This window comes from Penicillium lagena (genome assembly GCF_028827675.1).
Source record: "Penicillium lagena strain IBT 129212 chromosome Unknown utg000001l_segment0_segment0, whole genome shotgun sequence".
NCBI lineage: Eukaryota > Fungi > Ascomycota > Eurotiomycetes > Eurotiales > Aspergillaceae > Penicillium > Penicillium lagena.
Window position 1 is genome coordinate 3220998 of NW_026623222.1, and position 25451 is coordinate 3246448.

General features: G+C 51.7%; 13 protein-coding genes across 13 annotated transcripts; 7 read left to right on the forward strand and 6 right to left on the reverse strand.

The window, feature by feature from the left end:
- Window positions 1–297, reverse strand: N7510_001402 (uncharacterized protein; the record flags this gene model as incomplete). Its single annotated transcript, XM_056973329.1, has 1 exon — window positions 1–297. The coding sequence occupies one exon, from the start codon at window positions 295–297 to the stop codon at window positions 1–3; it is 297 nt and encodes a 98-aa protein (XP_056838446.1).
- Window positions 298–381: 84 nt separating this feature from the next.
- N7510_001403 (putative ubiquitin-conjugating enzyme) lies at window positions 382–1478 on the reverse strand (the record flags this gene model as incomplete). The annotated part of the gene is made up of 4 exons (XM_056973330.1): window positions 382–462; window positions 518–1221; window positions 1273–1367; window positions 1417–1478. 4 exons carry the CDS (start codon window positions 1476–1478, stop codon window positions 382–384), a joined length of 942 nt encoding a protein of 313 aa, XP_056838447.1.
- Window positions 1479–2622: 1144 nt separating this feature from the next.
- On the forward strand, window positions 2623–4455 carry N7510_001404 (uncharacterized protein; the record flags this gene model as incomplete). Its single annotated transcript, XM_056973331.1, has 1 exon — window positions 2623–4455. The coding sequence occupies one exon, from the start codon at window positions 2623–2625 to the stop codon at window positions 4453–4455; it is 1833 nt and encodes a 610-aa protein (XP_056838448.1).
- Window positions 4456–4692: 237 nt separating this feature from the next.
- N7510_001405 (cytochrome P450) lies at window positions 4693–6477 on the reverse strand (the record flags this gene model as incomplete). The annotated part of the gene is made up of 5 exons (XM_056973332.1): window positions 4693–5275; window positions 5330–5505; window positions 5565–5621; window positions 5682–5987; window positions 6091–6477. 5 exons carry the CDS (start codon window positions 6475–6477, stop codon window positions 4693–4695), a joined length of 1509 nt encoding a protein of 502 aa, XP_056838449.1.
- Window positions 6478–7289: 812 nt separating this feature from the next.
- Window positions 7290–7773, forward strand: N7510_001406 (60S ribosomal protein uL24; the record flags this gene model as incomplete). Its single annotated transcript, XM_056973333.1, has 2 exons — window positions 7290–7427; window positions 7501–7773. 2 exons carry the CDS (start codon window positions 7290–7292, stop codon window positions 7771–7773), a joined length of 411 nt encoding a protein of 136 aa, XP_056838450.1.
- Window positions 7774–8364: 591 nt separating this feature from the next.
- Window positions 8365–8861, forward strand: N7510_001407 (uncharacterized protein; the record flags this gene model as incomplete). Its single annotated transcript, XM_056973334.1, has 3 exons — window positions 8365–8389; window positions 8446–8541; window positions 8599–8861. 3 exons carry the CDS (start codon window positions 8365–8367, stop codon window positions 8859–8861), a joined length of 384 nt encoding a protein of 127 aa, XP_056838451.1.
- Window positions 8862–10228: 1367 nt separating this feature from the next.
- Window positions 10229–12639, forward strand: N7510_001408 (putative homeobox and C2H2 transcription factor; the record flags this gene model as incomplete). Its single annotated transcript, XM_056973335.1, has 2 exons — window positions 10229–11088; window positions 11109–12639. 2 exons carry the CDS (start codon window positions 10229–10231, stop codon window positions 12637–12639), a joined length of 2391 nt encoding a protein of 796 aa, XP_056838452.1.
- An 853-nt stretch (window positions 12640–13492) lies between these two features.
- N7510_001409 (uncharacterized protein) lies at window positions 13493–13714 on the forward strand (the record flags this gene model as incomplete). The annotated part of the gene is made up of 1 exon (XM_056973336.1): window positions 13493–13714. One exon carries the CDS (start codon window positions 13493–13495, stop codon window positions 13712–13714), a length of 222 nt encoding a protein of 73 aa, XP_056838453.1.
- A 150-nt stretch (window positions 13715–13864) lies between these two features.
- N7510_001410 (multicopper oxidase) lies at window positions 13865–15775 on the forward strand (the record flags this gene model as incomplete). Its single annotated transcript, XM_056973337.1, has 3 exons — window positions 13865–14111; window positions 14160–14652; window positions 14713–15775. The coding sequence occupies 3 exons, from the start codon at window positions 13865–13867 to the stop codon at window positions 15773–15775; spliced, it is 1803 nt and encodes a 600-aa protein (XP_056838454.1).
- A 795-nt stretch (window positions 15776–16570) lies between these two features.
- N7510_001411 (uncharacterized protein) lies at window positions 16571–18364 on the reverse strand (the record flags this gene model as incomplete). The annotated part of the gene is made up of 1 exon (XM_056973338.1): window positions 16571–18364. The coding sequence occupies one exon, from the start codon at window positions 18362–18364 to the stop codon at window positions 16571–16573; it is 1794 nt and encodes a 597-aa protein (XP_056838455.1).
- A 588-nt stretch (window positions 18365–18952) lies between these two features.
- Window positions 18953–19805, forward strand: N7510_001412 (enoyl-CoA hydratase/isomerase family protein; the record flags this gene model as incomplete). Its single annotated transcript, XM_056973339.1, has 2 exons — window positions 18953–19137; window positions 19196–19805. The coding sequence occupies 2 exons, from the start codon at window positions 18953–18955 to the stop codon at window positions 19803–19805; spliced, it is 795 nt and encodes a 264-aa protein (XP_056838456.1).
- A 2307-nt stretch (window positions 19806–22112) lies between these two features.
- On the reverse strand, window positions 22113–22646 carry N7510_001413 (uncharacterized protein; the record flags this gene model as incomplete). Its single annotated transcript, XM_056973340.1, has 1 exon — window positions 22113–22646. The coding sequence occupies one exon, from the start codon at window positions 22644–22646 to the stop codon at window positions 22113–22115; it is 534 nt and encodes a 177-aa protein (XP_056838457.1).
- Window positions 22647–23553: 907 nt separating this feature from the next.
- On the reverse strand, window positions 23554–25383 carry N7510_001414 (uncharacterized protein; the record flags this gene model as incomplete). Its single annotated transcript, XM_056973341.1, has 3 exons — window positions 23554–24061; window positions 24111–24975; window positions 25029–25383. 3 exons carry the CDS (start codon window positions 25381–25383, stop codon window positions 23554–23556), a joined length of 1728 nt encoding a protein of 575 aa, XP_056838458.1.
- Between the last annotated feature and the right edge of the window lie 68 nt (window positions 25384–25451).

A 25451-nucleotide genomic window follows, 5' to 3' on the forward strand; every position in this document is an offset into this window, starting at 1 on the left:
TTAGACTTGCTCCAGCCCGATGACCGGGCGTTCGTATTCGACCGGATTGTCGGAAGACTCGGTTGCTCGGGGCGTGGAGCAGTCGTCAGGATCGAACCAGGTCTGGCGTTCCTTCGTCCCCTTTTTATTTCGGCGACAGAGACGAGAGAACCACGCTGGACCGTGTGGATGGCAACTCCAGAACTCGGAGCAGGCGAGAGCGAGGGCGACAGTGCAGAAGAGGATGACGATAGGAACAAGAACCAATGCAATCAATAATGCAGAACTCTTAAAATCCAAAGATAACGTGCTGGGCATCTTGTGCGGATGCAGATGGATGTGAAGTAGAAGAGAGAAGGAGGAGAGAGAGGAAAGAGCGATTCATATTGGGTATATCGATAATTAAGCACTGCCTTCTACCATCGCCGCCATCTTCTCCTTGACGGACTCCAGCGTCTCCTCGTCCAACCGCGAGAACCGTATCTGCGCTTCAATTAGCATGCGGTGCAAACTTGAGTCGGAATAAAAAGAAACTCACCACTTCGTCACTCCCACGACCGGCATTCCCAAACAACATAGGGTCCGAGTAGCTCGTCTCAATCTCACGCTGTACCCGTCGAGCCCAGATCCCATCCCAATGCCAATCTCCCGGCTGTCGAGCCTGCGGGTCTCCTCGTTTCAAATCCTCCGGCCCAGTGCCGCCCCCACGATGCGCCTTCCACGCGTGCCATGCGCCAGGGTTTCCAGCAGCATCGACCGGCAAAGAGTCTAGAACATCTTCGTCGTCGAATGTCGAGCGCATATACTCGAGAATCTCGAAGACGGGCACGATCTTCTTTGGTTGCGCGAATTGATCAATTGATGGCACTGCCGCAACGCGCTGCTCGTTTTTATCTTCTTTCTCTTCTTCGGGGTTCGAGTCCTTCGTGGCTGATGTTGGATTGCCGGCGTTATTTCCGCTTACATTCCGCGATGACGCCTGGGACGTAAAGCCGCTCCGACGCGCTCTCCCGAACCAGTGTGGAAAACCATGGCGAAGACTGAATCCTCCCGGCGGTAGTCGTTCCTCATCTGTTGCACTGACCGGGTTGTCGCTTGTCGAGTTGGTGCTGAACGTGTAGGTGGTCAGGGGTACGATCAATGGGTGAAAGACATCTGTCGCAAAGGTGACCAGTGGTGGGAGGTCGGGGTAGGAATCTGGGAAACGGATTTGGAAGCGAAGGATGGCAGAGGCATAGGGGCCTAAGGGTCCAGTCAGTCGCAATGGTACTGATTGTTAATTTCCAGACTCACCGGAACGGACGAAGATGACACCATTCCAGAGCGTGGGGTCGCCGGTTGCCAGGCTCACGTAGACGCCCGCGGGTGGTGCATGCTTCAGGCTGGCACTGCATGGTATGAATATTTGAAGGGCAGCAGGGCTCAAAGGACACATACAATTCCAGATGAAGTTGCTGCCGTCGAAGTGAAGGAATGCAGGGCAGTTTGGAGGTCGACATGTTGCAAGAGAGAGGAAGAGAGACAGAAAGGGATGCTTATCGCCTTATCACCGACCACAACCATTCAAACCCTAACATCGAGCATAGTACTGACCCCCAACTCCGTGTTTTATAATCCCTAAGAATATGTTGAATTCATACAGTAGCCTTGAACAAAATGAATTACCCTGAAATTGTTAAACGGTGACACTAGATGTAGGGGTTGTCTGCTATCGCAGGATGTTGTGGGTTTTGGGCATAGATCTGGCGTAGCACCGCATCGAAGTTGTTGTAGGGGTTCACCAGCTCCGCGATGAATTCTCTGTGGCTTCCCGAAGATTTGCGCATAATAGGAAGTGTGAATACCGTTGTTGGGATTGATCAATTGGTTACTTTGATTTCTTTGTTGATTTGACTTCCCATGCTATTTTATGCCTGGTGTCGGTTACCTCGTCCGTATGGGACTTTCATGTAAGGCCTATATGACCAATAGTTGCGCTTCTCTGATCTCGTTCTCTTCCTTCGTTTTGATTTTTCGTGTTCTACAGAATCCAGTGGTCTTTGGCTCTTATCACTCCCTACTGACACCTTCCTATCGCCCATGATTCTCGTCTTCTGTCCTAGGTATGTTCCTGATCTTGTCCTCCTCTCTTTTGTCTCTAGTTCTAAGCCACTTCGAATGCTTCCGGAACAATGTGGGGACTTGCCCTGAAATGATTGAGAGGGTTGATTGGTTATGAACAGTTAGCTCACACGGGGAAATAGCACGAAGCCCTCTCGATAATTCGCCGAAGAGGATTCGCCGGGATCGGCAGTGCAAAAACATGAGGATACCGAGTTAATCTACTTTAGTTCCTCACGCAATCCACAGTAACCAATTGCTTGTTCCGGCGTCGGGTGCACCAGCCAACCGGAGAACCAAATGTCTGTGTTCCTCGGTACCTGGCAACCCCAAGCTTTTTCAAGCCATGCCCCCCCAGACAAACCCCGCAAATGCTAAAGACGGAGATTTGCGGAGAAATGACAGACAAGGAAGGTCAGTTCAATGATCTCTGTCTAAACAGACAGACACATAAATACGCTATGGCAACCCCAACATTCCTGCCGATCCTAGCTGGTAGAGCATTTCCCGATCCCGTCTATCGCTCTCTTTTGATCCGCCACCATGCGATTCGAGATTGGCACCGCTGCAGCTATTGCGGCTGCGTGGGCGCCGCTGGCCATCGCTGCTCCGCAGGGTGCAGAGCCCGCTGCGCCGAATCATTTCTGGGAGGCTCGTGGCCGGGAGGGTTCCTACACGTTCACGTCGATGACATCGACGCGCTATGCGACGCCTTTGCCGCGCACCAAGCCGGTGACGACCTACATGCCAGCCGCGTCCATGTCAGCCATCATGCCCTCGGGCGTGAAGACCACCACCTGGAACAAGAAAGACGCAAGTGCCTCTGACTGGAACAATCCTTACGGCCAGGCAGAGTGGAACCGTCGCTGGGCCACCTTCATGCCCAACGTGTCCATCTCCACCGCAAGCATCACGACCACCGTGCAGCCCACTCCGGTGCCATCGTCCTCGTTGATCATGCCGCCGCCGGCTGGCTTCTCGTACAGCGACGGGGCCAAGGCGAAGGACTACACTTTCCCCAAGGATTTTATTGTCGGTGCCGCTTCGTCAGCCAACCAGATTGAGGGCGCCATCCAGGACGAGGGCCGTACGCCAAGTGTGCTGGACTACTTCAACTTCCTTCCGCAGGCCTCGGACTACATCACCGACTGGAACTACTACTTATACAAGGAGGACATCGCGCGGCTGGCCGCCATGGGTATCCCATACTACTCATTTTCCATCTCTTGGACTCGTATTCTTCCATTTGCTGCGGCCGGCACGCCCGTCAACAAGGAGGGCATTGACCATTACAATGATCTGATCAACACCTGTCTCGAGTACGGCGTCAAGCCTATTGTGACCATTGTGCATGCCGACGAGCCCTACGAGTTCATCATGGACGGTGGAAATGTGTCGAGAGCCTACTTCTCGACCAATTCCGGTGTCGCCAACAGCACGTTTGTCGATTCCTATGTCTACTACTCGCGCATCCTATTCTCCCACTTCGCAGACCGTGTGCCCATCTGGATCACCATCAACGAGCCCTACTACGAGTCGGGCAACCTGGAGGGCATGTACAACTTCCTCGAAGCACACACCCAGGTGTACGACTTGTACAAGTCGATGGGCGGCAAGGGAATGATGTCTTACAAGAACGCCGACAATTTCGGGGTGCCTCTAGACATCAACAACCCGAAGGATATCGCCGCAACCAACCGGTACCAGGACTACCTGCTCGGCATCATGTCCAACCCGATCTACCTCGGCAAGGACGTGCCAGAGAGCGTGACGTCGACATGCACCAACGAGTCTCGCCCACTGTCCTCCGAGACTCTAGCCCGGTACAAGGGAAAGTCCGACTTCTACGCAGTTGACCCATACACCGCGACCTTTGTCTTCCCACCCGACGGCGGCATCGACGCCTGCGCCAAGGACCCGAACCACAGCCTCTGGCCGAACTGCGTGAACACTACCTCGATCAGCGAGAATAACTGGGAAATCGGCTTCTACTCCAACGACTACCCCTACCTGACCCCGAAGTACTTCCGCGCATTCATGAACTACATCTGGGAGACCTACCGGCCGAAGGCGATCGTGGTGTCTGAGTTCGGCTTCCCCGTATACGCCGAGTCCACCGCGCCGCTGGCCTCGCAGCTGAACGATCTGCCGCGCTCGCTGTACTACGACGCCTTCCTGACTGAGATCCTGAATTGCATTCATGAGGATGGTATCAATATCATTGGTGCTATTGGCTGGAGTATGCTTGACAACTGGGAGTTTGGCTCGTATGACCAGCACTTCGGGATGCAGGTCGTTGACCGCAACACTCTTCAGCGCTACTATAAGCGCTCTTTCTTTGACTTTATTGATTTCTTCCATTCGCATGGTCTGTAAAATGCTGAAGGGGAGGAGAGTCAAAAGGGGAGAGGTGGTGTGGTGTATATCGAGCTTAGCTTGATAAAGATCAATTGTCCCCTGCAAATTAGATTGAGCACAACTTAAGCCGAGTCCACAAAATATAAGTCCCCAAATGATTCGAATATCTCAAACTCCCGCTGCTGGTGAGGCGGGTTATGAATTTTACAACCACACCACTTGGGATACACATAACCACTACAGCCTTGTACTAACTTAACACTCCTTCACCGTCACAAGAATACCTGGCGTGTCGCGCGCCTGTGCTCCCAGAATATAGTCGCGGCTCACGTCAATATCACGATCGCGCCGCACGGCGGAGACATCAAAATCGAACTGCCGGAAAACGGCCGCCAGAATCAGAACCAGCTCGGCCCGGGCCAGATTCATCCCCAGGCAAGAGCGAGTGCCCCGATTGAACGGAACCAGGTATCGTTCCAGCTGCTTGCCGTCGGGTCCTAGCCAACGCTCGGGCCGGAAGACGCGAGGCTCCGGGAAGATAGTGTCGTTGAGATGGGTGAGCATGGCCGTCATGCCAACGATGGTGTTTGCGGGAATGAAGATCCCGTGGCATTGAAGCGGCCGGTCGGGGAATTGGCGACTAATTCGATGGGTGACCGGGTCGCATAGGCGCAGACCCTCCTGGACCACGGCTGTCAAGTAGGGGAGTTGTTCGAGTGTGGTTAGGGAGGGAAAGTGCTGAGGGTCTGGGATGGCGGCCACGAGCTCGTCATGCAGCCGTTGTCGCACGGTTGGGTTGGCGGCAATGTGATATGCGGTCCCACGCAGTACATATGCTCTGGGACCCGGTTAGTTTCTTAAGAACAACAGGGGTCACGATGGAAAGGCTTACGTTGTCCCGGAACCCGCCGTCACCAAGCTGAAGGCTTCATCGCGCAGCCTATCCCGCCGCAGCTCGTCCGGAGGGAGCTTGCTGTTCAGCAGCTCATGGAAGACGGTTCGATGGCCGGCTTTCTCGTGGGCCGTATCTTCACCATGCCGGATGGCCTCCACCTGCCGAGACAGATCCTATGGAGATGTCGGTCAGTCGCTCTCTCCTTCCATCTCAAATGCGACGACGGTCTTACCCGACGAAAATCCAAAATGTCCGCCATTGCCGGGGCTAGGATCTTGTTGACACGGTCCTAAATACCAACACCGAGTGAGTATAGGTCGCTCTGGTCCTGGGAGCAGAAAAGCCTGACCGGCAATGAATATGTGAAGCGCATCGCCCACGGAATATGGATATTCAGCAAGCTGACCTCCAGAAAACTATCCACATCGTCAAAGCCCTTGCGACCGAAGTCGGGCTGGCGCACGTTGTGGGGCTCATGGGCAAAGCAGTAGGTGTTGATGATATCCAAGGTCACCGCGGCGTAGAGGTACTTCATATTCAGCACGTCACCCGTCTGAGCCGCATGGCGCAGACGCTCTCGCAGAGTCTCAATGGGACGCCACATGACTGGAACGAGGTCAGTGACGGATTTCTTGGAGAAAAAGGATTTAGCGCGCTTCGTCGCAGACGGTGTAGGTCATGCGATGGAGTGCCAAGAGTCTAGTTCTGTTAATCATATTTCCTTTCCCGTAGACTTTCGGTTGAGAGGGGGAATATACCGCCGGGTAGGGCCCAAAAGCTTCCGCGACCCGCTGGGGCTTTTCCGCGCGGCCATTGGTCTGGTTGAAGACCTGGTCAAAGAAATCGGGGTCTTCGATGTGCACTTCATCGGGGTTGATGCGAATGACGGGGCCTGAAGGGAAAAAAGGACGTGAGATCGGTTCGGGAAGACCGAATATGGGTAGGGTTGGTACCGTACCATATTTGCGATGTAGGGCCCGAAGCTGGAAGGTGAACTGGCCACTTCGATACAGATCGTAGTACCATTCATAGAGATAGGTGACCTTGGCCCATGGCGGACCGGGGATATGAGCGAGAGGGTGGAAGTAGATTCGGTAGACGATAAGGGAGATGAGGGCCACGAGGGCCAGCGACAACAGCAGCATTCCGGTGTACACAATACGCTGCGGGATGATGTGAATGTTCTTGGCTGATTGCGGCTGACGGGATGGGGGCCGACTGATGCATCCCTGTTCAACACATGACTATGGTGCATGTAAGCCACCTCCGCATGAATACCCCTGCCCATCGTCCCTTCGATTTCGCTGTCTTTCCCACCCATCGTGGATCCAGTATTCAACAGCATCAAAGCGTTCATTTTTCCTTCGATTGATAGTTGTCTATGGAACCCATTCCTCTAAACTTCACTCCTTGTATTGTATTGCCACTTGCCTCAAATTAGAATATTGACTCCGATGATGCCGCTGGTAATGTTTCTTGCTTATAGTCTGATGCGACTCCTGATCGTTTTGTGGTGGATATGCAGACGTGGACGATATTGGCAACAGTAAAGCTCGATGGCATAGATCTGCTGTGGGCACGAGATTGGCCAATTAGCTCCCCATCAAATGGCAGATCCCGTCTGACTGGCTACACTTCTGGTCTGGGTGGGGGCTCGCATTCCAGCCAATCACAAGCCTATTCCCAGGCCCTAACCGACTTACGTGAGCAGCACATCATGTGACGCACAACCCGACCCGCACAATATTCAAGACACGATTTTCCTCATCCGCCCGACCTCCTACGACAACCCCATCCACGACACCCGGAGGCACCGTAAAGATGACTGTTCGCAACCACGGTGCGTGCTACCTCTCTCTGCGCCTTGCGCCATTTCACCACCTTGCGCCGAATCCTCAATACTGACGAATGTGTGTTTTACAGGTATCTCCTCTTCGCGGAGCAAGTCCCGCAAGGTATGTCGCAAACCAACCGATCGACCGAAGACGATAATGGGAACTCACCATTCTCACAGGCACACTTCTCTGCGCCCTCCAGCCAGCGTCGTGTTTTGATGTCGGCCCCCCTCTCCACGGAGCTGCGCCAGGAGAAGAACGTACGTTTCACCAACCGAATCGATCCAAGCACCCACACAAACACAATTTTCTAACTCACTCTGCTGCAAACAGGTCCGCTCCATCCCCATCCGTGTCGGCGACTACGTTACGATCACCCGTGGATCCCAGAAGGGCCGTGAAGGCAAGGTCACTTCGTCCTACCGTCTCAAGTTCGTCATCCACGTCGAGAAGGTTTCCCGCGACAAGAGCAACGGCCAGAGCATCCCCATCCCCATCGCCCCCTCCAACGTTGTCATCACCAAGCTCCACATGGACAAGGACCGCGAGGACATCCTCGCCCGGATCGCCAAGGGCCGTGAGACCGTTAAGAGCAAGTCGGCTTAAGGGAATGTGTGGTTTGGGTTTGAGGTTTATTTTGCAATGACGGTGATAGCCCGAGTGTATTAAAGGTTCCCTCAAAAAAACAGGGGATCGAACCTAGCATGCTGAAACTAGGCGCTTTGCGGTCAATGACAAATGAAAAAAAATACATTGTTCGTCTTCTATCTGGAATTGGTGCTCGCAGAGTACTTTGAGCTACGAGATTGGCTTTTCTTTCACTCAGAGTGATGGCCTACCGAAGTAGATATCGTGGGAAGATGTAGGCAGTATCCTGGTCTCGCTACTATGGAGGGATGGTGTCTTTACGTAGACAATGAGGGTTTGGGAACCGAGAGCAATTGCTTCATGCTTGATTCTACACTTCTATAAGATCATATAAACTCTGGACCGTGTCGAACGAATTCTGTTTTGCCGGTTGTCTCTTCTGCTCTGTTGCACGTGACTTGGAAGATTGTCATCGGATTTACCTTCTCCCGGTCAACTTTTCTTTGCCTGGACCGACCTTTCTTTCTCCCAATCCATCCTTCAAAGCGATTGACTACTTTGTCCTAGGCAGTGAACCTAACGGCGAGCCTTTGGAACCAAAAAAGAGAAATGGCTGACTCTGCTGATTCCGCTGGTAAGATCGCCTCACCTTACGCTATTTGATTTCCCGTTCCCTGACCATATCTATAGCCTGGCCGCTGGCTGATGCCACCCTAGCACAGGAGATCTTCGACCTATTGCAGCAGGCGACCCACTACCGCCAGGTGAAAAAGGGCGCAAACGAAGGTATGTTCTTATTGTTGGTATTATGCCGCATCATCCTGGTAGCTAATCGTTGCGCAGCCACGAAGTCTCTAAACCGCGGCACGTCCGAGATTGTCATTCTCGCCAGCGACGCGACACCGCTCGCGATTCTGATGCATCTCCCGCTCCTCGCCGAGGACAAGAATGTCCCCTACGTGTTCGTGCCTGGGAAAATCGCAATGGGTCGCGCCTGCGGTGTGAGCCGACCTATTATCGCGGCCAGTATCTCTTCCAACGAGGCTAGTGACCTGGCTCCGCAGATTAGGCGGCTTAGGGAGAAGGTAGAGCGACTTGCCATTTAAGAGCTTGCTTGATAGCAGATAGGGATTGGCCGGCTGCCAGGTCTTGAAGTCTTCATTGGCTTTGAGACTCGCATCGGGGTACACACCGTGCGATTGGCCATCTTCTTTCCTCGCTTCTAGACAGGTCCGAGCATGAATAAGAGTTATTCATTTAACTTTTTGAGGTTAATTCTAGAGCAATTCTCACGTAGTGATGAAGGTGCGCATGAGGGCTGTCTGCCCAAGACAGACGGATCAAATGAAGAGAAAATCACGCTCCATCCCACGAGGTAGACGTATCGTAGGGGAATTGTGAGGGTTGTGGTGGGGGGAGGCCATGAGTAGTGGGCTGTGACGAATCAATGAACGATTGATGCCTGTCCGTTACTAAACTATGCATATGCAGATCACAAAAAATATAGATCCGCGATGCTCCCCCACTGCACGAAGTACGGTAGTGCGGATTGAGTATGCGACCTCCCACTCCATATAACAATAGTAACTTAAAACTATCGCTAGTTATTGAGGCTCCTGGCTTCTTTTCGGTCCGAAATTCCGCCTATCGTAAAACAAAAAGTGCCCGACCGATGACTCAATTAATCGGTGGCCTGAACACCTGGGGCAAAATCCCTCTACGCCTCATAAAATTCTCCGAGCAGTCAGCCAGATTTCACGGGATTTAGCGATGTTCTAGAAAACAGGAGGCCATGTCAGATCAGATGACGACTTTGTAACCCAAGTTTGGACACGAATCACGATAGAGTCATGAGGAAGAAGTATACCAGGGATAGTTTTCTTCCATCGGCATTGAAAAAGACTAGGTTTGTGGTTACTTTCCACCCAGCGGGGTTCGGCTGAAGGTGCCGAATTGATCAGGCTCGTGTTCGTGTTCTTCGAATATGTCTGTGTTTGTCCGATATCGCGATGCCAATAGAGATGAATCATCAATCCTGCGAGAGACACCCCGCCCGCGCCTTACCTAAACAGGCATGGCGTTGTCAACCACAGGGCGTGCATCTGATCGGCCGCGGACCTGGACTCTGTCTCCGAGATGCACTCAGTACTCGGTCAACCCCGACCTTCGGCAGCCATCATCGATCACGTCATTTGGGCTGCCTGGAGCCGATGCTGGCTGTGCTGATACTGATTATTCTTGTTCTCGCAGGGTCTCTATTAAATCTTAGCGCCGGTCAAGGCCGCAGTTGGGACCCACTAGGAAAGATGACTGATTATTCATGCGCTTGGTACCCCAGACCACGGTTGCGCCTCTGACCGACTCTTTCCATTCTTCTCTTTTCCGTACCGTGTCTTCTGGTTGCCAACATCTCTTTCTGACGACTAAAACGTTTAACTTTTGATATCGTTTGCTGCCTCCAAGCAGCGGCAACATGGAGTACTTCGATTTTGAAGGTGCCTCGTCTGCGCATGGTTCTTCGAACCACCAGGACGACGATGTCGCCTCGGTTGATATAGAGTTTGATGATGCCGACGAGCGCGAGGCCAATTTCGACGCTCTGCTCGAGGACCAACCACTGGAATACCCCAGTGACCCGCTCGCCACGGCTGCCTTGGCCCAGCCTGTCCAGCCCGACACCGCAGTTTATCCGATGACTCGTGCCCAGGAGCCCTGTGATTTCTGTCGGCGTATGGGCTTCGACTGCTTCATTATGAATCGTGGTGTGATGCAGCACGGTTGCACGTGTTGTATCTCTCTGTACCGCGAGTGCAGCTTCACGCACACCAAAGCCCCTGGGAAGTTCTTGGATACCTTACATACGGTGTCCGAGAACGTTCTCACGGAGACGGGCGGCCTGACGGGGAAGAGAGCACTCAAATCCGTTTCCTACGGCTCTCGTGCTGATGACCCGGATTCTCGCTCTCGCAAGAGCAACGCCCGCCTCTCTCGCCGGGCCGTTAATGTGCTGAAGAGCTGGCTTCGGGACCACCACGAGAACCCGTATCCCACGGAGCAGGAAAAGGACGACTTGAAGGGAAATACCGGCTTGACCAGAACACAGATTTCCAACTGGCTTGCCAACGCCCGACGACGCGGCAAAGTGCGTTCTGGGACCAATTCGCCCGTGCCCGGTGCCGTTGACATTCCCAACACCCGCCCCGTCGATGTGTCGCTCATGACACCCCTGGAACGTTGGGAGTACTCGCCCCCGAGCACGAACCGGCCGCGATCAGCGATATTAGTCGCGCTCTGGCCAATCCACCCTTCGAATCCCCTCCGGGCCGTGGTCACGTGAGACACCCGTGGTCCAGTACGAATGACTCAAGCCATGCGAGCTCCGAACATAAGATCCACTCCGCGTCGGCTAGCAGCCTAGAGACTAGTCACTCTTCGCTCTCGGACTTCTCCTTTGCTTCTGCCTTCTCCCATCGATCCTCCCGGGGATCCTTCACTTCAATGGATCGAAAAGAACGTCGTCGTCGCCGCAAAGCATCGGGGCCGATCAATACATTTAATCAACACAAGGCGAAAGCGGTTCGTCCATATCAATGCACCTTCTGCACCGATTCCTTCCCTGCCAAGTATGACTGGCAGCGGCATGAAAAGTCCATGCACCTCGTCCTCGAGAAATGGACCTGTTCGCCCCACGGAGGTATCATAAATGACAATGGCACGTCTCGCTGTGTATTCTGCCTGATGGATAACCCGGACAGCCAACATCTGGAAACCCACGACTATATGAGTTGTCAAGAGAAGACCATCCAGGAGCGGACCTTCTACCGGAAGGATCATCTCAATCAGCATCTCCGTCTGATGCACCATGCCAAGTTTCAATCTCCCATGGAGACGTGGCGGAGTACCATCAACGACATCAAGTCTCGCTGTGGCTTTTGTGGTACCTCCTTCAACACCTGGAAAGACCGAGTAGATCACTTGGCTGGCCACTTCAAGAACGGAGCCCTCATGGCTCAATGGCAAGGAGACTGGGGATTTGACCGTGCAATCATGAGTCGCGTGGAGAATGCAATTCCTCCGTACATGATTGACTATGAATGGCGTTCTCTGAATCCCTGGACCACCGCCCAGGCTCAGGAGGATGGCTCAACGCCGAACCTTAATGTCCCGGACGATGCCAATTGCTACATGAGGCTGTCGCGAGAGCTCGCCGAGTACATCCACAAGCAAGTTGCTCAGGGAGTCCGTCCAACCGACCAGATGTTACAAGCAGAAGCTCGCCGAGTCATCTATGGAAGTGACGATCCGTGGAACCAAACCTGTGCCGACAACGGGCTATGGCTAGGTGTGCTCAAGCGGGATACTGGCCTAGATACGAGCATGGATATCAACGACATCAACTTCGCCGACCTGGGCATGCAACCGCCATTTGCACTCCAAGGCGGATTGCATGCTACGCCGCAGGACACCAACATTCTTGCTCGAGCAGTATGCCAAGGCTCATTTAATACCTCTGGTGTATCTAGCCCCAGCATCAAAAGCCCTGCTTATCCCGGAACGGGATTTTCGCCTGCTGTTCATAGCGGAGCTGGCAGCCTTTCGGGGAGTTATGCCGGAAGTACCGGGGTGATCTCAGCTGGAGCTGAGCCTTCATTGTCGACGGATTGGGGCGGCAGCTTTCCCACGCAACCCTCTTCGGCCTTTCCGACTCAACCATCCTCAGCACCCGGTGGAGGGCCCGCTGATCCGTTGGTGCAAATGGGATTCGATCCGGCATTCCTGCAGCGCTTAAACGACAACTACAGCAAGATTAATCTTGATGACGTGGAAGGCTTGCAATCCGACGGGGCGCAGAAGTTCAATGACCACGTCGAGGGTCAGGAATAGCTGAACCCAGAGTTGCCGTCCAATATCGCGTGTGATTTAAAAATCGACCGCCCTCCTGCGTCTGACGCTGCCCAACGTGATATGTCTGCATTTTGTGACGAATTTGGGAATTTGTGATATAGTTTTGAGACGGATTTGATACACATATTTTGCGGGAAAAGTTAATGGGGTTTTTTGGTTCGCTTGGGACTTGGTGGCATAGTTACTGATGATAAATTTGGGATCATATAATGAATACATTTTGAAATCTCCTCTTTTCCTACCGCGCCTCATTCTCGTGGAGGGTAGCTCGATTTAAAACCTGGCTTCCACACGATCCTATTCTCTGCACTCCTGGCCCGACTATTGCTTCTCACTCATGCGGTGATTGCGTATTTGAACACAATCCTGGACACGTGGAGCCGATATTTGCAGGTGGTAATTTGCTGATAGCCAAATCGACTGACCTTTTTCTTTGTCTCCTTTTACGAAACTTGTCGACACTCGCTCCGTCTGTCTGACCTGCCAAAGCCCGACCTGAGTCAGACGCCCCATGGCTATGGAACCTCTGCTGGTCGTCCTACGCTCACGCATTCGTTCGTGGCACACGACCCGACTGCCGTACTGAGGCTTTGCCCATAACCAATGAGGTTTAATCGCAGGGGTTCTCGTCAACAAAGGGGTCACGCCTCATTGGCTGAGCCCCTTCCTATTTATCACAATGCAGGGCCATTTGAATCGGGACACAATTCACCCCAAGATCGATCTTGCGACACCCTAAGATCTGGAACCTGTGGATCGCCCTTTTGCCGGAGTAAGGCTTCGGTACGAGTTAGTAGTGGTCCTTCCAGCGCCCTGAATCTGGATCTGTATCATGGTTGGTCTCGTGGCAGACCTAGACGCACAATCCCGACACTATATGTCGGGCTCGCATGAACTGGTTCAGCCGGCGGACCGCTGCCTATTTGCAGAGTGCCCGATTCCCGACTTCACCCGCTGGAAGGACCCTTATTTTTACTATCTGCAAAATCTCATCAGCAGACAGATACTGCTTGTCTCCTGTACCATGTATGATCGTGCACCCAAGGATCCCTAGTCTGAGTCGGAATGGGCTGTATGCCGGCATTGACTCCCTCCCGGGGCTGCGCTGGACAATATATAAATCAGCTATGATCCAAAAAGAGTTCTACTTGTTCAAGTCTTTGGTCTGGCTGAACTGCAATCAAAGCATCTTGAGTGGCTCATCATGAAGATCTCTTTTGGCAGTTGGTTCCTGATCGTGGCCGTATGCCTTGCACGCTGGGCGTCTGCTGCCACCAGGTACTTTGCCATCACCTTGACATGGGAAAATCGAACAGTTGCGGGCATCACTAGGCCGATGATTCATACTAATGGCCAATTTCCTGCCCCCCGATTGTCTTTGAACCAGGGTGACAGTGTCGAGTTTTATGTTCAAAATGACTGCCCATTCTCGGTAACTGTGCATTTCCACGGTAAGACTGGCTTCTTTGATATATTTATGAGCTTGTTTACTTACACAGAAATCCTCACTACAGGAATCGAGCAGCGTGGCACACCGTGGTCTGACGGCACCCCTGGTGTGTCCCAGAGACCAATTGAACAAGGCAGCTCATTCCTCTACCAATGGACCGCAGATCAGTACGGTGCTTACTTCTACCATGCCCACCACCGCGGTCAGATTGATGATGGTCTTTATGGACCAATTTATATTACCCCTGCCAGTTCGGTGGAGAGGCCATTTGATCTTATCAGCAATAGCTCGACTGACCTCAAGGCTATGCTGGAGGCGGAAAAGAACACATCCCCAATCATGCTGTCTGATTGGAAGCGGTATACATCAGAGCAAATCTGGAGTGCTGAAGAAGCCTCTGGAGTTGATGCGCTCTGTGCAAATGCGCTTTTGATCAATGGAATGGGCTCTGTGACGTGTTTCTCGCAGGCTGAGATTGCTTCCTTCGTCAACAAAACGGGACTGCAACCGTTTCTGGGGAACGAGACCTTGACAGACCTGGGGTGAGTTTTAGTCTGATTGTTGAGAGGAGAGAGAAACTTCACGCTAACGGAAGTCTTTAGTTGTTTTCCTCCTGATCTGGTCGCCGCACAGGGCGCTTACCCTCACAACTATAGCGCTCTACTACCGGGCATGTTTTATGGCTGTGTACCAACTGAAGCCTCACATGCGCTATTCAATGTCAATCCAGCTGCTCAGTATGTAAGCTGGGACTTGACTAGCTCCGCCGGTGTCCTGGAGATGATTTTTTCCGTGGACGAGCACGAGATGTACGTCTACGCCATTGACGGACGCTACATCGAGCCTCAGCTCGCCGACGCCGTCATCGTCCCCAACGCCAACAGATACTCAGTGATGATTCCACTGAACAAACCAGCGGGCGACTACACAATCCGAGTGGCCAGCGCAAGCGCGAACCAGATTCTCAACGTCACAGCGACAATGCACTACGAGGCTGCAAACAAGCTGCACCGGCCGTCCAACCCGTGGATCACACCTGCAGGCATAAATGCCACCGAGGAGACAATTCTCTTCGATGAGAGCCAAGTCGTGCCTTTCCCCGTTATAGTGCCTTCCACCGATGTAGCTGCAACGTTCATCCTCAACATCGCCCAGACCAACGCCTCATACGTCTGGAAAATGGCCCATCAATCCTTCAATATAGAATATGAAGAGTCACAGCCCCTTCTCTTCAACCAGTCCTCCATCCCGTCTGATCTGTACATCCGCACCAAGAACAATACCTGGATCGACTTTATTCTGCAGGTCACCACACTTGGCCAGCCTCGGCATCCAATTCACAAGCATTCCAACAAACACTTTGTCATCGGCCAGGGCAATGGTACTTTCAACTACTCGTCAGTTGCAGAGGCAATGCAGTTTATCCCGGACTCATTCAATCTCAAGACTCCGCAGTACAGAGATACATCCCCCACGCCTCTCCCGCTGAATGAGCCAACCTGGTTGGCTATCAGGTACCAGGTTGTTAACCCCGGGGCGTTTTTGATGCATTGCCATATCCAGATGCATCAGAGTGGAGGTATGGTCCTGGCGATTTTGGATGGGGTTGATCACTGGCCTGTTATCCCTTTGGAGTATAGGCTGGATGAATCTGAAGCCTCTTGAGGGTATGTGTATAGGGTGAAGGATATGATTAGGTGGGTGAAATCTGGGAATGGTATATGGTACTACTGAACAGCCGGGAAACCGACTCACACCATGTTTGGTCACATCATGTTTGGATTGGATGGTGAGTAATAAGATTCTATGATAATTAACAATGACTCATTTGTTACTGCAAGGCGATATGATGAATTTGAGTAAAGGCCGTTAGGAGAGTAGACTGGTTCAGCGATAGTGCTCGATATCAGCCGATAGAACATGAGCACTCGGACATCTTACTGGCGCTCTGAAGTTGAGATATTTCTAGAACCCGAGGAGCCTCTCTGTCCATGAATTTCGATACGTCGTTTAACTGAGCTGTAAACAGATATCTTAGGTTAATCTTCGTGGGAGTCCTTCTCTTCCTCGGAATCTACCTCTAGCGCTCTCTCAGCTGCCTGCAAACACTTGTCTAGACATATATGAGGAAAAATGTTAATGTCACTTTGAATAATATCTAAAAGAGAGAGCAGAATTTTCAAAACATGTTTGTGCTATACAAAAACAGCTAACAACTAAAGAGTTCATTTCGAAAGACTCCGCGGATAATGGTGAAGATTAAAAACAAACATGGATATTCAAAATAAGCTTGAAGTTAACATCGATCGACACAGAAAGGAGGCAAATGGCTAAAGCACAAAACCAGAATAAACATAAATACCCGATCCTTCCATATCGCCTTATATCGTTCCGTCGTAAGAGCAAAGAAGAGAACATCCACCTCTTTGAAATGCCAGTTCCTCCCTGAGCCGAACTGTATCAATATAGTTCTTCCACACTTTCCGATATGCCAGATTGAACTTCATCCAAAAGAGCCCGTTCTGGTGATGTCTCCTCAGACTCGCCTGTTGACACTGAAAACTCGGCCGAGCCTGACAAAGAAACAACCTCCTCTTTAATAGCCGGTATCATTGTCTCGGCTACCAGGACGCCAGTCAGCGGGCTAGAAATCGTACTGCCATCGGTGGCAGCAATGCTTGCTGAAGAGATTGAAGACTGCATAACGCTAACACTTGACACCGAGGCCGGCTCAAACACGTCGTGGGGGAATGGCCGCATATTGGAATACGGCGTAGGTTGTTGCTGCCAAGAACCTATGGAAAGAAAGGCCACAAGAATACTCAGCACAAAAAGGGCAACATTTCGTCTGTCGCTTGCTAGCACGCGAATATAGTTGATGATAAGCGTCTGCAAGGCAATCTCAGGCTGTTTGCTGACTTGGCTACTCGACGCTCTGGAGTCTGGTCGGGATTGAGGGGCTGAAAGGTGTGATGGCGAAAAGCCGGATAGGAAGGTGCTTGTATTGCTGGGCGTTCGGAGATGTTGCGAAACAGGTAGGTGTAGACCGTCGGTGCCCTGGAGCTTCGTATCACTCCTGACAGATACCTGTGAGTCAACCTTGTCGAAGATCGTTGTCCGTTCCTGTGACAGTCTTCTCTCCAACTCTCGGCGAACGTCTGGCGGCAACCAGAGCCCGACCTCGACATCGACTTTCTCCATCTCCTTCCAAGCAGTTGCCCAAGCGTCAGCACGCATCAAGCCATTTGCTGCGAATACTTTGATCTCCCATTTGCGGTTCTCGTCTGCATGCCGCAAAAACCGGCCTCCACAGTCGGGACACTCCTCGCCCTGCTCACCATCCGTCTCACTCTCTTCCCTGTCCGAGAGATCTTCCTCCGAGTCCGAATTTCCATCATCGCCGCCCAGAAAGTGGCCATTGTGCAGCCTAGAGCGTCGTAGCTCCAAAGATTCCAGTAACCGTTCCTCCAACAAATCATACATATCCTCCGGGTGGGTAATCAGCACACCCCGATCACGTAGTATACCGGATCCAACTTTCTCCTGCAGTCGCTGCCATCGCTTCCAATACGGTGGCGGGAGGACCTCGGCAAGAAGTTTGTTATAATGAGGTTCAGCCGCGCCGGGTATGGGAAGGGAGGGTGATAGCAAATTGCAATGAAGGAGCACGAGTGGGTATTCCTTTTGAACCTTGTGCTTGTTCGGAGATGAACTGGGGGAATAGTACGGCGAGCGTTTCAGCGGTGAGGAGCCAGGCGAACGAAAACCTGGGCGGCGTCTCGGGGGTGTCAAGTAGTCGTCCTCATCCGCTTCGTCCTCTGTGTGCATCTGCATTGCCCGCACAGAGCTCGGTTTGCGGAAAGCAGCTTCGCGCGTACGAAGGGCGTGTATAGATCGTGGTGGACTTCCGAAGCCACCAAATACTGCTTCGTCATTTTCGTGGGTGGTGTATAGGGAGACTTTTTCGTGGGGATCCATTGAATGCGCAGATTTCAGGTCGTCGAGGGTATGAACGACGACGGATGTTGGCCCTGAAGACAGGGACGAGCGACTGGAAGTTGTTGATTTCATCTGTTCCAGTTCCTCGTCCATGTTGCGGCCGAAGATGTCGCTTGCTGACTGACGCGTGGATGATGCAGAGGAATTGTTTTCGGACTCGGGCCCGGTGTCTTCGCCGGCGGAATCGGCGTCGCGATGTGCGGGATCCGACGTGCAGGACGAGTCCCGACGCGAGTCGTCGTTCAATCTCGCCATGGGAGACGGCAGTTGAGTCCACGAGGGTGGCTGTCGGACAACAAGGCGATCGGACGATCCCACGTTCGCCGTTGTTGACAAGCTTCCACCATCCCGTCGTCGGGGCAACCGTGAGAACTATACATTCCGAACAATCACCAACGTAAACTGTTGCTATCTATGGATGTGTTGCAAGTGGATTAAATTGGATAAATACTGATGAACCCAAAATTCTCTATTTGTCTAAAGAATGTCTATAGCTTAATGTGAAGTACTCGTGAAGTTGGGTGGAATTGCTAGCGGTGACGAAAATGCACCGCATTGATTGGCATCTGGCGTCTTAATAAACTGGCACAACTACTGATTGAGTATTGCTGTGGTTTCCCCTTTTCCCACAGATATTGTCTGGCAGCACTTTGTTATAGAAACCAGATAACCTGTTCCTTAAAACGCGCAAGGCTAATCACCGAAACGCCGGCATCAGTTCTTGGCATTGCCGAGCTGGTCGCCGACTCCACGATCTACTACAACGCAATAAATATCCCCGCATGCGTGACCACCTCCAATTCTCACACTGTAACTAGACATTCAGTTTCACCATTTTTCAACATGGCAGACACGGTCCTTCTTGAATACCGTGGCCCTGTTGCCATCATTACTCTCAATAACCCGAAGAAGCTCAATGCGCAAAGCAAAGATGGATTCTATCAAATCGCCAAGTACCTTCGCGAAATCGCTACTCACGATGAGGTACTGATTACGGTTCTGGTGGGTGCTGGGAGGTATTTCTCAGCGTAAGTCCTTGTTAGAATCTGGCACTGCTATTCAGTTCTACTCACAGTTCCTCTCCAGGGGAGCCGATGTCTCCATTTCACGAGCCACTCCACCAGGAACCGACATCTTCCGTCATGGGCTTCAAAACACAGTCGCTAATAATCTCAATATCACCCGCGCATTTCACACGCACCCGAAGATTCTAGTGACGGCTTTGAACGGGCCAGCCGTCGGTCTCGCCGCAGCTTTGATCTCATTCTCCGATTTTATCTATTCAGTTCCTACCGCGTTCGTGATGACGCCATTTAGCAGCCTGGGTCTAGTGGCAGAGGGTGGAGCAAGCTATGGATTTGTGCAACGGATGGGTATTTCGAAAGCGAGCGAAGCCTTGATCCAAAGCCGGAAGATACCTGCAGAGGAATTGCGCGCGGTGGGTTTTGTAAATCACATTCTCCCACAGGAGGGATTCTTGGAGGCTGTTTTGAAAGATATCAATGACAAGATGGGTCCGCATCTGGTCGGATCTAGTATGTTGCGGATCAAGGCTTTAATTCGGCATCGGCAGAATCGGGAGATGGATGAACAGAATGTGCTGGAGTTGTTCGAAGGTCTTGATAGACAGGTCCAGGGTATTCCGCAGAAGGAGTTTGAGAAGATGAGGACAGGCGCAAAGCGGCATAAGCTTTGAGTACAGTCCCAGAATCCTGGTAGAGAAGAAGATACAATACTAGTATATCCCATTTCCAGACTCAGTCTCCACCCTGCTGTGCCATCTGTCAGCTACATATGTTGCGAAACGTATCATTGCGAAGAAATGTAAAGAAGAATTATTCAAGCCTAATTATTTACAGTATCCCCAGAAACTCTTTACGCAACGCCCAATCAGGCACCCACATAACTCTCAATCTCATCGAGGGAGTTTTCTTTGTCTGGTGTCGTAGAGCCACGGGCATACTTCTTCTCCAGATCAACCACGTCAAGATCCCTATCCTTCGGCATGGATTTCGCATTCCTGACCAAATTCCATGTGTTCGACCGCTGGAAGATATCATCAATCTCTTCCAGAGACCTTCCGCTTGTCTCTGGAAAGAAGAAATAGACGATGGGAACAAAGACGGCGTTGAGAACAGCATAAATAATCCAGTACCGGTTTTTCAGGTTTGTAGTCCCCGGTGGCGTAATCTGGCCTACGACAAACTGACCCAGCCACTGTCCTGTCACAGCGACAGCCACGATCGGAGTGCGCATTCGGATAGTCGCAATTTCACCCGCGTATAAAAAGGGCAGGCCAAGGAACCCTTGGGCGTAAAAGCATGCGTAGAGGAAAAAGAAAGTTGTCGAAACCGGGGCCAGGTTCATCTTGCCACTTGTGCCGGCCAATACGGCCATTGAAATGGCCATACCCCCGGCACTGATCATGAAGAGAATACGTCTTCCAACGCGGTCCACTGTAAATAAAGGAATGCATGCTGAAAGAGTAAAGGAGGTCACTAGGCCTGCGCTAAGCAAGCGAACGGGAGTGCCGGTGAAGCCCAGACCGCTGAACACCGTCGAAGTGTAGAAGATGAGCGCAGAGCAGCCGCACCATTGTGTCATGCTTTGTGCGATGCCAGCAATAATGGTGCGATGGATATAGCGCTGGTCACTGCCTTTGAAGAAGAGCTTGAAACTGCCCTGCGTGGCCTCGAGTTGTGCGTGGATATGATTCATCTCGGCATTCACCTCGTGGCTATCAGTTGGCTGATCCATCAATGCGGCCAGTACTGCTCGAGCTTCATCCATTCTGCCCTTTCGTGCAAGCCATCGGGGACTTTCTGGCATGAGGAACAAAAACACCATGGCGAAGAAAGAAAAGACGACTGGCAGGACAATAGTGGAGCGCCATTGGGCGGAATTTGACCAAGCTGCGAAGAAGCCAAAGTTGACCCAATTTGGCAGTGACACTCCTGCACTGATAAAAATGCCTTCCATGATAACGAACGCTCCTCTGTGCGCTGTGGTGGAGCACTCCGTCTGCCATACAGGGACGCTGGCGGAAATCATACCAATGGCGCCCCCTACCAAGAGTCTTCCAATGATGAACTGTGACAGAGCAAATGCGGATGACTCGATGGCCAAAGCGACTACTGAGAGCACCAACCCCCAGAAGATGGATCGGCGGCGGCCGATCTTGTCACCGAATGCGATACACGAAAGTGCTCCACAGACGGCGCCGAGGTCGTAGGAGGCCGTAACAACACCTAAAAGTATTAGATAATGCGAAAGCTGCAGGAGATACGCGGATTCAAATACCAAGTATAACTGAGTTATGCGATGCTTGCGCACCCGTTGTGTTCACTGTGTCCAGAGCTGGGAATTGCTGAAGATTCGTCAGTGACTGGCGGAAGAACCGGAAAGGGTTGTACGAACAGAGACAAATGATGGAAGTTCAGTGATTCCTCCGGTAGACCCGTTATTGTATCCAAACAGCAAGAAACTGGGCATCACCACCAACACGACCATCGCAACCTTCAGGCGCGAGCCGCGCTGGCCAAGGAAGCTGAGAGGAGCGACAGTCATGGTGTCGTACTGGTCCTGAGAGCTGGATCTTGCCACTCAGAATTTCGGACAGGGGAGACACTCGCCAACTCGGGCAAGATGTGCATGCTTTATATCATCCCCCTCCTGTGACAATGTAACCGGGGCTTCCGATTGAAAATCTGGGGAAATGTCCGGGGAATGCAAACGCCGGGGCTCGGCCAATAAATGTGGGGCGGCGACCCCCGGCAATTACGCAGACGCCAATGATATGTCTACTTTCTGCATCGCTGCTCCTCCCAAGGTTGTCCCTAGATGACCACCAAGGTTGGTACGGCATATTCCAGTATATTGTTATATTACCAAGCAGCTTCATATATTCTGAAAAAAATTTGGGTTCGAGGTATCTCAAAAGGGACATTCCTCAAGATAAAAAAGAAGAAACCCGCCTGCCTATGCGCCTCCGGGTTCTTTGATCTCACGTCGTTTCCGAACTCAACAGCTCCATCACGGAGTCAAAACCATATGGAAGAATAAACTCACTTGCATTCCACTGGCTATTTTCGACAGCCTTGTCATCTGAGCACCATCCTTTCTCAATAATTCCCTGGGTCACCTTCGGAGCTTCCGGAAATTTCGGAGCCTCCGATAAGCAATGTAGATCTGCTGAGCAGCGCAATGTGTCGCAGAGCTTTTGAGACAGGGTCAGAAGATTATTGCTGATTTTGTTCAAGTCTTCAACATGGCCTTCTTTTGCTGATTGTGCTGTAGGTTGTGCTGTAGGTTGGCCTGCTATAGCGTTGTCGATATGCTTCAAACATTTCCGAAATGTTGGCCCCGGCGGCGTTGACCTCTGAGGGTATTCACTGGTACCAGTCGAGATAGAAATAAGAATAGACAGTAAATCCCCGGGTAATTCTGTGCCGAGAGAAATGGGACAAGAGAGAATCCACTCGGCGATTTGCTCATCAGCATCAACTCCCACGCTTTCTGAGGAGGCAGAAGGCGTCATTATTGAGTTGGAACACTCCGGGTACTGTGGCGCTGACACTGTCGGATGATTTGATGGACAAGCCATAGGCGAACTCGCCTGATGATGCCTCATCTCCGTACCTTCCAGTGGACCTTCGTATGCACTTTCCGCGCAGCTCGATTGCCAAAGCCTGTACGCTCTGGTTTCGTAGCCCGTATGTTAGCTCCATTTTAGTTGAGTCGGTTTTTCGCTACTCACTCTTTGCGATATCGTGATCTCTTGCGTTTCGGCTCAGGTATGGAGCACGGAATTTTATCGGTTTGGCAATTATGACAGGGGAAGCCATTTTGGACATTACACCGGACCTTTCTTGTCCGGCATCTGGCGCACGCAATTATTCCTCTTCTCTTCTTGAGCGATAGATCAGAACCCAGGCGTCTGATATCCATTTCGGGGCGTTAACAGAGAAAATCGCGTTAGATAGAGGTAATTCAAATTCAGCTTTGAGATTCGCTCCTTTAAGTCACCACAAGTTTTGCTAAGGATAAGTGCAGACTGGAAAGCCGGTGCTCGTAATGAACGCCGATTTTCCGACATGGCGGGGTAGTAACGTACAAATTCCGAAAGTTCGGAGCAAATCAAATGAAGTGGAATCGATCATCCATCTTAATTGTACTAGGACAATCAGGTCGCGTAAGTGGAGAAGAATCGCCGAATCTACAGAAATCGCCGAAATTGAGGTACGGCAAATACCTCCGCCGGATATTCTCGGTGCGTTCCCCAACCATATTCCCAGTGCCTTTTGAGATAGGTGTGCATCACGAACTCTTCTTTTTCGGGCGTACGCAATCTGAATAAAAAGCAGGGCTTGTATTTTCTAGCCAGATGGCGCAAAACAAACTCGAGCAAAGTGTCCATGCGAATGCTAACATACGGGAGTACCTAATCACAGGCTCGCCCTTGCAACTACCTTCTTCTCCCACACCTGAATCTCCTTGCTTTCCCTCCAACCATGTACCGGGAAAAGCTTTGGTCCTAGGATCTTTTTCTGAATTTTCCCTGTCGGCCCTTTCGGCAGTTCGGCATCTACAACCCTCAGCACCGTTGGCAGCTTGTAACCTGGCAGCTTCTGCCTTAGGTCCTCCCGGAGATCATCAATGGTGAACCCGGCCTTTGAGCCCTGCTCTCCCTTTAGGAGCACGGCAGCTGCAACTCGTTGACCGAATTCTTCGTCTGCAACGCCCACGACCGTAGCCTCAGATACATAGGGCAGCTCGAGAATTTCGCGTTCAATGTCAAGAGCGGAGATCTTATATCCGCCTGACTTGATGATGTCGACGCTTGCACGGCCAAGTATAAAGTAGTAGGGCCCCTCGCGACGGGCGATGTCGCCTGTCTTAAAGTAGCCTTGTTCATCATGAGCTTCGAGCGTAGCTTTGTCGTCGTACAAATATCTATTTTCTATGTTAGCTAGCGTTCCATATCAATAATTAAATTACATACTTGCAGAACATCCAAGGTGACTTGACCAGAAGCTCGCCTTGATCACCTTCAGTGAGCTTCACTTCCAATCCAGGAATAACGGTGCCAATAGAGCCGACAGGGAGATTGGGATCAGGCTCCGCGCTGACCTTGATACAACCAGGGAGCTCGGATGCCCCATATCTAGCCAAAATAGGCTGTTGCCGGAGATTCGTCCAGAAAGTCTGGACGGACGCCGACAGAGCACTCGAGCCACAAAGCACTGCACGCAGCTTCCTCGCCGCGGCAACATACGCTGCTTTTTCTGCTGGGGGGAGGATAGCGATGTGCTTTTCGAAATACCACTGCAATCGCATGTATATCGTCGGCACAGCCGAGAAAACAGTGATTCCGCCTGCTTTGAAGCGGTTCCAGATCCACTCCGGATCAAAACTGTCTGTTTTGAACTCGATACATGCGCCGAAGTTCAGGAAGGCGAAGAAAGATGTGCCCAGACCAGTTGTATGATGCACTGGGAGAACATGCAGGCCCACATCTGTTGGGACGATGTCGTAGCCGTCTCCAACGGCGGTGGCGTTTTCGTCGATGTATAAGCGACGCATTACGGAGCCTTTCGGTTTTCCCGTTGTACCGGATGTGAATATGACGACCCCGGGAGCATTTCCATCTAAATTTCTGGTAGATGAGATGCTGATGTCGTAGGGCGTTAGGTTGGACTCCTTGGGCAGATGAGGCAGAATATTTAAGCATTGGACATTACTGCCACGGTCATTGACATATGCCATGATTGAGTGGGCAAGCTTGGTCGCAGAAGACGAGTGCACAATGGCTACTTGCCGGGCTTTCTGTACGAAATATGCGCCCTCTGCAACGGGATTCTGAGTTGCTGTTGCTTTGGTAAATAGCTGTTCTTTTTCATTGATTGGGGGATCACCATACTCATCGGCACGACTGCCGCCCCAAGTGCAATGACAGCGAGAATACCAACGGTAAACTCATAGCCACCTGCAGCCAAGATTCCCACATAAACCTCCTCATTGCGCTCGATTCGCTGTAAAACATCCTTGCTCAACGACGACTCCAGGTAAGCCCGGTAGGCTAAGACATCTGCTAAGAGATCACCGTACGACTTCTCGACTTGTAGGATGTTGTCCCTTATCGCGATATGATTGCGCCGAGCAAATCGAAGCAACTTGGTGAACAGCGGGCAATTGGGTAGCACATTGCGACCAACATGCGGAGTAACCAACTGGATGCGATCTGTGTTCGGTGTAGGAGCCATGGGGAACGCCATCAGTAATCGGTTTTGAATTATTTGGACCGCCAACTACTACGGCTCAGTAGACACCCTAGCTTTAATAC